General features: G+C 39.9%; 1 protein-coding gene across 1 annotated transcript in view; it reads left to right on the top strand.

Annotated features, from left to right (window-relative positions):
• Positions 1-11,933, top strand: part of Kif5b (kinesin family member 5B) — a 37,319-nt gene extending 25,386 nt beyond the window's left edge. The window contains exons 18-26 of the mRNA XM_032885255.1: positions 166-227; positions 320-429; positions 970-1,071; positions 2,275-2,335; positions 2,432-2,503; positions 2,680-2,784; positions 3,932-4,148; positions 4,945-5,094; positions 9,366-11,933. Coding sequence (XP_032741146.1) covers positions 166-227; positions 320-429; positions 970-1,071; positions 2,275-2,335; positions 2,432-2,503; positions 2,680-2,784; positions 3,932-4,148; positions 4,945-5,075 — 860 coding nt within the window. The 3' untranslated portion in view covers positions 5,076-5,094; positions 9,366-11,933. The remainder of the gene's footprint in view (positions 1-165; positions 228-319; positions 430-969; positions 1,072-2,274; positions 2,336-2,431; positions 2,504-2,679; positions 2,785-3,931; positions 4,149-4,944; positions 5,095-9,365) is intronic.
• Positions 11,934-12,514: the final 581 nt, after the last annotated feature.

Below are 12,514 nucleotides of genomic sequence, written 5' to 3'. Positions count from 1 at the left end.
AGTTCTTAAAAAACCTGTTTGCCCTCTGGTTTATCTCAGGAATCTTAAGAGTCACTTTGCCCCCTCTCTTTTTGTTTTGCTTTGTTGTTGGTGGTGGTGGTGGTGGTGGTGGTTGTTGTTGTTGTTGTTGTTGTTTTTAATCTCTTACTCTCATGTACAAAACAGAGAAAGTCCATGAAATGGAAAAAGAGCACTTGAACAAGGTTCAGACTGCAAATGAAGTCAAGGCAAGTTTGCTGTCTAGTGCACCCTGATGTTTTTAATCCATCATTATTAGTAATCTTAATCTAACTTTGATCTTTTCCCTTCCAAATTTCAGCAAGCTGTTGAACAGCAGATCCAGAGTCACAGAGAAACCCACCAAAAACAAATCAGTAGTTTACGAGATGAAGTTGAGGCAAAGGAAAAGCTAATCACTGATCTCCAAGAGTAAGTACTGTGCTTTTCTCTGCGTTGGTAGCGACTGATTCAGGGAGGTTGGCTCTTCAGACAGGAGGTACTAATGGACAGACATCCTCATAGAAACCGTCTGTGTTCATTGAGATGAGATTTTTTTCTTCTCTTCGAATGTTTTCTGTCTTCACATATGTAGAGTATAAATTGGAGAGATCTGTGATAATTTGAGTAAAAAAAAAAAGAAAATAAGTGATGACAAATTTTGTGAGATGGAGATAAAGGTGTGGGGAACAGATTGATCAGTGACTTAGTGACCATAGGAGAAATCCCAAATGACTTGAGGGTGGCCATGCCCTTCCTGTTTTACCCTCATGAAATCAGAGTAATGAGACCCTGACCAGTTGGCAGAAGAAATTGAGCTTGTCAGAGTTCAGGCCCAGGAAGATGGCAAGTTCCTAATCAGGAATATGTAGTAACATCCTATTTTAAAAGGCAGACCCCTTAAAGAGTTAAATTTGGTGATGACGTTCAGATAACTTTTGAGGTTGAACTTTTATTCTGTTCTTTTGTCAGCCAAAACCAGAAGATGGTGTTGGAACAGGAGCGGCTAAGGGTGGAGCATGAGAGGCTGAAGGCTGTAGACCAGGAGAAGAGCAGGAAGCTGCATGAGCTCACGTGAGTGCTGCTTGGGTTAAAGCTTACAAACACAAGGCTGCAGGTACTGCCCATGGGCATGGCTGTCTTCTTTCTGTGTTGCTTTAATTTGTGACATGTGCTTATTTTTGAGTGAAAGCAAGACTGCTTGTTTCTCAGACTGCCTGCTGTTTTCTTGGTGTCTATAATACTTCAGAATCTATCATAAAGACCATCTTAAAATCTGATAGTAATCTAGAAAATTGTGGGATATACTTCTATTACTACATTTTGTCAAATTTGATTTTTCGTGAAATCATTTGTTTTGATCTTCTTTTTAAAATAAAGTTGTAGTGTTTGGTTTTTGTTTTCCCACCTTCTCTCAATGCGTATGAATGGCCTGCTCAGATTTATTCATGTTTACCATGTATGTGCCTGGTACCCACAGAGGTCAGGAATAGGTGATGGATCCCTGGAACTGGAGCCACAAACTGTTGAGTCAGCATGTGGGCTCTGGGAATCACACTGGAGTCCTCCCTCTGCAGGAGTCTCAAGTGTTCTCAGCTGCCAGACCAGCTACCCCTAACCTTAATTTCTTGAGCAGAGATTTTCCCCCTTGCTTTTTCTCATTCACTGTGAGTTACTGGCTTTCTAGAGTCTTGAGTTTTAAGAAATAATTTGCAAGTAAACTATAGCATTTAGATGTTACACCAGAGGACCAGTTGAGAGTGCATTGCATGAAGGTTCTGCTCGGGGCTGGGAATGTGGCAGGAGTGCACAAGGGCCTGGATTTAAGCCCCAGCTCTGCAGTGAGGGATGGGGTTGGAGTGGGGAGATAGAAGATTCTGCTGAATTTCAGCTATACTTTTATATAGTGTAAAATGCTTTAGTCTCAGACAGATTTTATTATCAACAACTTCCACTTAGTATCTTTTTAGATAAATAGCAGTTTACTCTGTGTACCATATTTTAAAATAAAAGCCATCCTTATATGAACTCTGGCACATACTGTTTGATCTCTTCCATTGCTGTATGAGCCCTGTTTCTCCTAATAAGCTAGATAATGAAGAAGAGATGGAAATACATACATGCAGATTCCTTCAAAAGGTACTGCATGGGCAAACTGTTGTTTAAATGTAAGCATATTTCTATTTGAGTTTAATAAAGTTTGATGTAATTTTTGCTAAATAAAGCTGGAATTTATGGAATCAATGTTGAAAGCATGTAATTGTTGCTTCAATTTAGGGTTATGCAAGACAGACGAGAACAAGCAAGGCAAGATTTGAAGGGGTTGGAAGAGACGGTGGTAAGAAAATATGGAAACAGGACTGGGGAGCATGCTTTGGATTTTCTGCCTTAAGTATTGTGATTGTAAGACCGATTTCTTTATTCTTATTTCAAGGCAAAAGAACTTCAGACTTTACACAACCTGCGCAAGCTCTTTGTTCAGGACTTGGCTACCAGGGTGAAAAAGGTGATCACAGCATGCCCAGGGCTGCTTGTACAAATGGTGCTTGCTGTGTGTGTGGTGCTTTAAGAATACGTTATGTGGTTGTGCCCGTGTGAGTCTGGGATGTCCGTGTTTGTGTGGAGGAAGCTTGGGTCTTCTGGTCTTTACACTTCCTTACTGCTTTGTCTCTGTGCTGTCAGAGCGCTGAGGTGGACTCAGATGACACTGGCGGCAGTGCTGCACAGAAGCAGAAAATCTCCTTCCTTGAAAACAATCTGGAGCAGCTCACCAAAGTGCACAAGCAGGTAATGGAGTGCCGTGCAGCAGCATTACAGAGCCACAGATGGCGTAGGAAGCATTTCACCTCCAGGCCCCAGACTGTTAGCGATGTACCACTCCTGTTTCAGTAAGCAGTTCTGTGGGGACCAGGCAGTCCTGACTCTCCTTTCTAAGTGCTATGATTACGGGTGTGAACTACTCTGCCCAGGTCGGGAGTTAATGTTCTTATCAACATGTTGTTATTAAACAAATCCTATGAAAGCATGAAATATTCATATTTCCTCTATAGGAGTTCAAGGTTGAAATTTCTTGTTAATTTATTGGATAAGCTTCCTTTTGTAGTTAATGCAGTCTTTTCTTTGTTGAACTTTTTTCCCTGTAATCCGAAATTACACCATGTTATATAGTGAGCAGTTTATATTTTGTATAGGAATGTGTGTGTTTTGCTAATTCACCCTCCCCCCAGCTGAGGGCTGAACCCAGGGCCTTGCGCTGTGTTTTGCTAACTTTTAAAAATGTCACTTTATTATGCAAACTCTGTGCTTTCACCAGTGTAGACTTGAGCTTTTATTAGTGTGCTTACTTGGGCCTGTCATATGACTAGAGAGCAATCTGGGGACTTAGCTCAGCACAGTGTTCTCCTTGAATGTGTGAAAGCCTGCGTTCAGTACCTGTACCTCCATAAAGACTGGGCATGGTAGTGACCACCTGTAATCCCAACTGGGACATAGAGACAGACCAGAGCTCATGATCATCGTTCACTACGTGTGTTGGGAGGCCATGTGGGATACATGAAACCTTGTCTCAAAAATATACCTAAAGGAACAATTGCTTGACCAGCTGTGTTGTATTACTGAAGAGAAAGTGTTGTCTACCAGCACTGTTGTGCTTCGGTGTCTACCTAGGTACAGGGGGATTACAGGCCAGTCACTGGATAAAAAATCATTAAATGAGCGGGGCTAGGATGTTAGCTCTGTTGGTAGAGTGCCTGCCAAGCATTCAGAACTCCCTGGCTTCTGTCCTCAGCGTCATAGGAACCTAGTTTGGTGACAGGGCCTCTACTCCCAGCCCTTGGGATAGAGTAGGATTAGGACTTAAGGTCATCTGCTAGAGTGGGTTTGAGACTGTTCTAGGCTACTATCTCTTAAACAGATTTTCTCTGTGTGCCTTTAGTTGGTGCGTGATAATGCAGATCTTCGCTGTGAACTTCCTAAGTTAGAGAAACGACTTAGAGCTACTGCAGAGAGAGTGAAAGCTTTGGAGTCAGCCCTGAAAGAAGCCAAAGAAAATGCATCTCGAGACCGCAAACGCTATCAGCAAGAAGTAGACCGGATAAAGGAAGCAGTCAGGTCAAAGAATATGGCCAGAAGGGGACACTCTGCACAGATTGGTGAGTAGAGCATGCTCAGGTAGCTTGTGGCCCTTCAGCTTGAGAACATTGCCTTCTTTATCATGCTTTGTCATGGTGGTGTTTCCTGTCTTCATTTTCTAAATTACTAAAGAGTGATGATGCTGTTGGGAGAGAAGATAGAAACTGAGAGAGAGCTAACTAAGTAACTAGACGGGTCAAGGCCAGGAGGCCCTGTCCAGGGAAACACCACGGAAGACAAGAGAATTTCCAGAAAGGACAGGTGATAGCAGCAGTTAGTTTCTCGGGTCTAGAATACTCGCTGGTGCAGAAAAGGGATTATGTGAGGATGTAGGTGCAAGCACTTGCTATGCAAACCTGGTGGCTCGTGTTTGATCCCTACATCCCACAGTGGAGAGAGAGCTGACTCTGAAAAGGACCCATCTGTGTGGTCTAGCCCAGCCTCGTCCATGTAGAGAGTTCCAGGACAACCAGGACTACATAGACTATATACCAGGACTACATACCACTTCAAAATTTAACAAATAGCAAATATTTTAAAAGATTATTAGAGGCAAGAGATTATATTATTTCTGAAGAATGAGAGAACTGAGAAAAAATGTGTCAAGAAATGAAAACACAAAAAATTAACCCAATAAACTCCTCAGAAATGGCTAGTGGGGAGAGAGACAGAGACAGAGAGAGAGAGAGAGAGAGAGAGAGAGAGAGAGAGAGAGAGAGAGAGACCGAGACCGACCGACCGACTGAAACTCCGACCCCTGTGGAATCATTGCAGTCACTATTACACCTTACTCTGACTCTATTTTCTGTTTCACAGCAAAACCTATCCGTCCTGGACAGCATCCAGCAGCCTCTCCAACTCACCCCGGTGCAGTTCGTGGAGGAGGCTCATTTGTTCAGAACAACCAGCCAGTGGGGCTTCGAGGTGGTGGAGGCAAGCAGGCGTGAACACCGACACACATTGCAGGTGTGGGGCCATGCCTGGCTTTTGAGTTGTAACTGTGTATGGAAACACTGAGCTACTTAGCTTAGGATTCGAGTTTTGCAGAAGAATCGGGATTTTTTTTTTATTGTGTGTGGTTTTATAAAAACAACTTGGCATAATTTCTTGTAGTCTGTTTCATGCTACAGATAATTTATGTTTAGTTTTGTGTTACTAATTTTAAAACACATTGGATCATTTGTAATAATTCTTTGTATCCTACACAATGGGTATGCACTGGTTTATAATATTCCCTTTACTAGAAACATAATAAAGCACATTAATTTCATTCTAATTTTGCTTCTATAAATGACATTTGAAATATGAAGTATCTTATATACTCCCTCATCCTTTAGATATTTGAGAAGATTCCCAAAACTGGGATTCTACAGCCTGACATTTTTAAGGATCTTACAGTTGCTTTCTAGAAAGTTGCATCCTAATAAAAATTAGCATTTGGTTGTATCCTTGCCAGAATTATTAGTAGTTAATTTGATAGGCCAAAAATAGCATCCCATGGGTGTCCTGAATGAAGGTGACTTAATATGCACACACACCTCCATTTACATTGCCTTTTTAAACAGTACCCATTTCATTCGCCTGTTGAGAGTCGATTTTTCTCTTTTTTTAAATTTTATGTGTGAGTGTTTTGCTTGCATGTATATCTGTATACCATATGCATATAGTGCCCCTGTGGGACAGAAGAGTGTTAGATCCTCTGGGACTGGAGTTATAGACAGAAGTGAACTGCCATGTTGGTGCTAGAAATTGAATCCCTGTCCTCTGGAAGAGGGACCAGTGCTCTTAAGTGCTGAGGTATCCAGCCCCTGTGAGTTGATTTTTCTAATAGGTTTCTGAATCTTCTCCCATTTTTTGGTGTGTGTGTGTGTGTCGTGTGTGTGCGTGCGTGCGTGCGTGCGTGCGTGCACACGCACATAAGTGAAAATTCGAAGGCATTTGAGAGGGTGTTCTTCCCCTTCCACGGTGTGTGGGCCCTGGGATCAAATGCAGGCTTATCATCTGTTTCTGGCAGGAAGATAACGAATACATTTGAGGACTTTCTGTATATACTACTATAATTTCACATTTATAAGTTCTAGAAATAACACACCACCCCTGTTCCCCATGTGGTACTTGATAGCTTTCTTTTTAACTTAGTAATACACTCAGCCCTTTGTTCATTAGTGAATGGCTATCTGATAGTTTATGACAGTCCAGAAGTCTGACTTTTAACTACAGACCTTCCACAGAAATGCTGAAATTTTAAAATACTAAATAATTATGAGATGGTTAGCTCAGAAGCTCTGCTTCTGAGAATTCCTAAGGTTGGTTCATTTTAATTTTGCTTGGTTTTTACTTTATATAGTGCTGTTTTGAATAGAAACTAAGCCAACAATCTGGAGAGGTTAAAAATGTACTATTTTGTTTTTTCTGTCTAGTGTGAGATTTAAGTGAGAGAGATAAAGAGCATGGGATTGGAAGTTCTGAGTGTCAGTCTGGCTTTGCTGCGTTCATGAACTTGAACAAAGCAACTCGTTAAAGTCTGTTCTTTCTGGGCTGGGGAGATGGCTCCAGCTGTCAAGTGAGTGAAGCTGACACACAGGCCTGAGGACCTGTCTTTGACTTGGCGTGCATGTAGAAGTTAGACAAGGAAGAGGACATCTGTAAACCAGCTCGGGGAGGGGAAGTCCCTGGAACTAGAGAGTTCTGGGTTCACTAAGCTACCCTGTGTCAAAAAATACAATGGTAAAGCAGATGACCGCTGTCTGGCCTCCTACGTATGCACACTGCACACAGCACACACATGAAAACTCATTCTCCTCTGAGTCCTTCTAGAATTCACTATAAAAATAAGTTATACATTCATGAAAATAGCTTTTTATGCAGTTGTAATAATCACATCTCACATTAATATGTGTAATGCCTGATGTCTAAATTTGGTTCTTCCTCTTGTATCTCTGAGGTGCTGTGGCTTTGTACCTGCTAGTCAAGGCTGGACCCTCTGAGCTATACCCTTAGCTCTTCTCTATTTCTTGTTAATGTCCTGTGTATCTAACTTTTCTAAACCAGGGCATGATCTAGAACTTTGTATTTTTAAGTTTCTTTTAATCTAGAATAGATCTCTACCTTGTAGTGACAGTGACCTACCAAAGACACCTGGTATCACAAATGTATGCTACCTCCTTCTGGATGTGTCTAATATGTGTGTAGCTACTATATTCTTTTATTCAGTGTAGACTGAATGACTTAGGCATGTTTTGAGGGGGGGTTGTTTCCTTTTTCTTTTTTTGATTCAAGAGTCCCATTTTACACCTTGGCTTGCCTGGTACGTAAACCTGAACTCAACAGAGATTCACCTGCCTTTGCTTCCTGGGTGCTGGGATTAAAGCTATGTCACCAGGCCCATAATGTAAGCATTTTTACTTGAGCTATATTCTAGTGACACAGGAAACAGATTAGTTTTTCCTACACTGAGAGATGCTCCCCTCACAGACAGACACACACACATGCACACACACACACTCCAAATCCTGTCTCTCTGCCCATGTTGGACTAGTAGCTGACATCAACCTCCTTATTAGTAAGCTGGTAACGGTTGAGAATTCCATGAGTTAGGATATCACCACATAGCATCAAGCTTTCACTACACAGAAGCTGCCCCTTCTGCCTCGCTAGAGGAGGGAGTTTTAGAGCTCAGTAGTTGGTATATTCGGACGTTGTTTTTTCATGTTAAAATTCATATGTGACCTTGGACTCACACTTCATGCGCATTGAGTAGACGTAGCCACTTAACGTACAGCATTGTCTACATAGTGATGGTGGTTAGCACAGGAGAGAGCTAGCTCAACTGAGTGAAAAGTATATTTATGAAGTGTAATTGTTTGTTACGCTGCTGGACCAAACGATAGTCAATTTTTATTTAATTTTTGTTACTTATTTTTATTTCCTTTTAAAATTATGTATATATGTGTCATGCCCACAGAGGCCAGAGACATCATTCCCACTGGAACTGAATTATAGGCAGCAGTGCGCCTCCTAGTGGGTGCTGGGAACTGAACTGAGATCCTCTGCAAAAGCAGCATGCACTCTGACATGCATGCTCATCATCCCGTGAGCCTTTTAATTTCTTAGATCAGTGTGTCTCAAACTGTTGAAAAGTTAAATACCCTGAAGGAGCTTTTTTAAATTACTTTTTAAATGTTGAAGAAAACATGGATTTATTTGGGTGGTAGTTAATAATAATGTTTAGTGCCTTTTGTTTGCAGTTTTACATAGCCTATCTTCTGTCACATGGCTTTCTTACTTAAAGATAGTTGTGTGTTTTAGGGTATGTCTGTTGGCTCACAAATGCCACAGCCTATTTGTGGAGGTCATAGGTCAATACTGGGTGTCAATCCTTTCTTTCCACCTTGTTTGAGACAGGGTCTCTCCTGCATGTTCCAGTCTGACGATCCCTCCAGCTTCCAGACATTCTCTTGTTTTCAGCCCCCATCTTGCAGGTATAAGAGCACAGGATTACAGGCCCTCCTAGACTTGCTTCAGTGGGTTCTGGGATCTGTTTCCCAGCGCTTCCTTATTTTCATTTAAGCCACATTTACTTGCTACTAACTGCTGCTGATTAGTGGTCCTTGACGTAAGAATGTCCTGTTTACTGTTTAAAGACTGACAAGCCTGCTCTCCCCAGTACTTCCTCATGCTTCCTGTGTGCCCACCCCCTTGCTCCCCTTCAGCTTCAACTCATGGTAAACCTCCTGCCTCATACTTCCAAATGCTTGTTATACGAGTTTGAGCCACCATGCCCAGCTCTATTTTGTTATTAAAATAATTCATTAATCAGCCCACATATGGTTTTATTAGCTGGGGGTGAAAAAAATGATGGGCTGACCTTGTAAACATTGTCCTGCTCATAAATAGGTCGAGTTAGAAGACAGATGAGTAAAAGAAAGAAATCAGGAGCTGGAGAGGTGTGTGTTGGTTAAGAGCACTTGCTGTCTTGCAAAGGACCTAAGTTTGGTTCCCATTATCCACATAGTAACTTATAACCATCCATAACTCCAGTTCCAGGGAATCCTTCCGTACTCCATGGGTACCACCAATCATGTGGTCCACATATCATGCAAGCAAGAGAGTTATGCACATAAAATCTTATTAAAACATATTTTTAAAGAAATTAAATCATTCCTATTTTGTTCATCATTAATCTCAAACATGAGTGTTATAAAAACTAAAATTCTCTCTGCTTTCTCCTATTTCAGGTGTTGAAAAGTAATTGAAGTTTGAAGAGGACGTAAAATCAGTCTTTCAATAACTAACCTCTATCCCTTGGGATTGTAGAAATTTAATTTTCTAATGTGTAAATTACTCCTGGCTTGTACAGCTGTTTCCTACCCACTCTTGTAAGCTCTGCTGCTTCCCAACACTAGAGTACAATGCTGATGTCCTAGAAGGGAGATGACAGTTTACAACTGTGGCCCTACTTACTACATAGTCTGTCCTTCGTGTCTTCACTGTGCCGAGTAACTGTGTTACAGGACTGTGCTACTTGATTGGCCTTTTCTGTGTATGTGTAATCTTGGTTTACATTACCTAGCTGCTATTGCTTTTCATGTTCCCTTTTCTACTAAAATGTCTTTTTTTTTTAATGGAAATACGGAACATTTAGATTAAATGTCTTAAATTTTACCACTTATAACACTACTTGCCACAAAATATATCAGGTCAGTACTGTATTTTAAAAGTCCCTCAAGTGGGATACACAACTTTAATCCCAAGCAGAGGCAGATGGGTATCAGTCAGACAGTTCAGTTCAGCCTGGCCTACATAGTGAGTTCCAGGACAGCCAGGGCTATATAGGGTGACCCTGTCTCAAAACTCAAGAAATAAAAAGTTCACTTAAAAATAAAAATCCTTGAAATGAAATTAGGGTTTATGTTGCTGGTGTAGTCTCTGAAGCTTGCCTCCGAAAACATTGAGCTTCAAGACCTCTGACTTAATTAGCCAGGAGTTCAAGACTGAGCAGGCTCATGAGATGTCTGTTGCGTACTACTTTGAATACAAATATCTTACATATCAAAAGTGAATATTATGTTAAAGATGAGTTTGGAAATGACTATATCCCTTCTTTCCACTTCTGCACTTAACATAGCTTAACATAGGGACAGTGGTGCCCTGCTTTATTCTGTTATATCCACCTGCTAAAGTAAGAATTGAACAGAAGCTAATGTCATCCTCAATATTAGGAAATAAGTGGATTAAGACATTATAGAATTAAATAATTTTCAAATGTTAAATAATTGTGTTGACTGATAAATTTATAGCCTTTGAAAAATGAGAAAAATTGTGAACAGGACAGATAAACTATAAATTTAAAACTACATGGTTAATTTTGCTCTGAAATCTTGAAGGTGGTTTTTACTTTTTACACTAAGTCATACACTATAATTTGTTTAGTTAGGAATAGTAAATTGTTTGGAAGTCACTAATAATTCTCAAAAAAAATGAGAAAAAATTGTTGGCCATAGTGAATAATTTTTAAATTAGAACTAAGTGTATACCTATTTTTGGCACTTATTTTTCAAATGATTAAACTCAATCAAGTATATTTTAAGGATCTATAAAAGTAACAGGGAAAGATTTTCAACCTCTGCTTCCTCAGTGCTTGGGGTAACTGCAGCCCTGTTAGCAAGAAATCCACAGGAAATGGAGTGTCTGAGGTTATTTGATAAGTAGAGAAGCTTTGGAAGTTCTGTGTTAGAATCTGGCTGGCAGAATCTTTGGAAAAGTTTTATATACAGATATTTGTATTATTAAATTTGGAGCCATAGTCAGAAGACTCAGATCATAATTGGCTTATTTTTCTATTTCCTTAACTATTGTAATTTCCACTTTTATAATAATTTTGGTTTGAAAAATAAATTTATTTATTTTTTTAACAGTCAGAATCTTTGCTGTTGTAGTCTGCAGCCTTTAATGATTGTGTTGCTTTTATGATTGAAAGAAACACTCCACAAATTGAAGAGAGAGCTTGATGCAGCGAGGTGTAAGCGGTTAGTAAGGTGCATCGTTCGTGATGCACGGCTCCTGTGCTCATCGCTGTCTGAGAGGCGTCTGGCTGCATCCATAAGGACAGTCTTTCCAAAGGAAAACTTGCCTCTTGGGCAGTTTTCACAGTGGGAAAGAAATCCTCTCTTGTCTGAGTTTAGAAGTTTTAAGATGTATCATGGGTGTTGGTGCTTGTATAACACACAATGAATTGTAACTAGCATGTTAAGAAAACACATTGTTAGTTTTTTTTAATCTTAAATGTTTCTTTTCTATTTATAATTTCAAACTTTCATAAAGTATACTAAGAATTTCATAAATTTCTTTTCAGTGAACTGAACTGCTCTTTTTTGCTATGATAGGTCATTAAAACTAGCATTCACTCAAAATGGACATTTTTAATCATCTAGAATATTGAAATATTTTAATTTGCAGTGTCTTTTTTTGTGACTGGATATATTAATGTTCCTCTGAGTGGTATTAGTAATTGGTTCAGAAGAGAAACTCAATGAAATACGAATAGTATTTATTCATGGTGATCAATTAAATTATTTGCCTAATTTAAGGAAACTAGCTACTATGCATTACTGAATTTATTTGCAACTCTCAGTTGATTTGAGGTAACAGAAGAGAGTCTAAGCCTACCTGTGGAATATGTTGGTTTATTTTCAGTGTTTAGGATTACATTTAAACATAATTGGTTTGGGAAAACAACATATAATTTTAAGTTAACCTGCATGCTGTAAATGTATTTAAATAAAGGAAAATCTTTTTGAAATGTAGTGATACATTTGAACCTTACTTCATGAAGTATTAGCTTGATTCTATGTAACTGAATGGCCCGCCCTGACTGGATAGTGGGAGTCGGGGGGGGGTTGTATCCCTCTACTCACCTGTGTATGTTTTATCAACACTGCTGCTTCTCAAATCAAGTGGGATTGGCTCTTTTGTATTTTGGCTTGCATCTTTTAGAATTGTAGAAAGTTTTAACCATATTTCAGAATAGAATAAGTAACCTCTAAGTTACTTGTTCTTGGTTTTCAACAACTACTAGTTCACCATTTTATCTGTAACCCTAATCGTACATTGTACTTTAAAGGTATTTTCACACTGATGTTAATGTGTACTTTTTACGGATAAAGCACACAACAAAGGCAGGCCTGGTGGCCATGCCTTTAATGTTCAAGGCCAGTCTAGACCTTGTCTTTTGCCTTGTCTTAAAAAGAACATAGACACGGGGCTGGAGACGTGGCTCAGCGGTTAAGAGCACTGACTGTTCTTCCAGAGGTCCTGAGTTCAGATCCCAGCAACCACATGGTGGTTCACAACATCTGTAATGGGATCTGACACCCTCTTCTGGTGT

The sequence above is a fragment of the Rattus rattus genome, chromosome 14 (genome assembly GCF_011064425.1).
Source record: "Rattus rattus isolate New Zealand chromosome 14, Rrattus_CSIRO_v1, whole genome shotgun sequence".
NCBI classification, from domain to species: Eukaryota; Metazoa; Chordata; class Mammalia; order Rodentia; family Muridae; genus Rattus; species Rattus rattus.
Note: the sequence above shows the minus strand (reverse complement) of the source record. Positions and strands in the feature narration are given on the sequence as shown.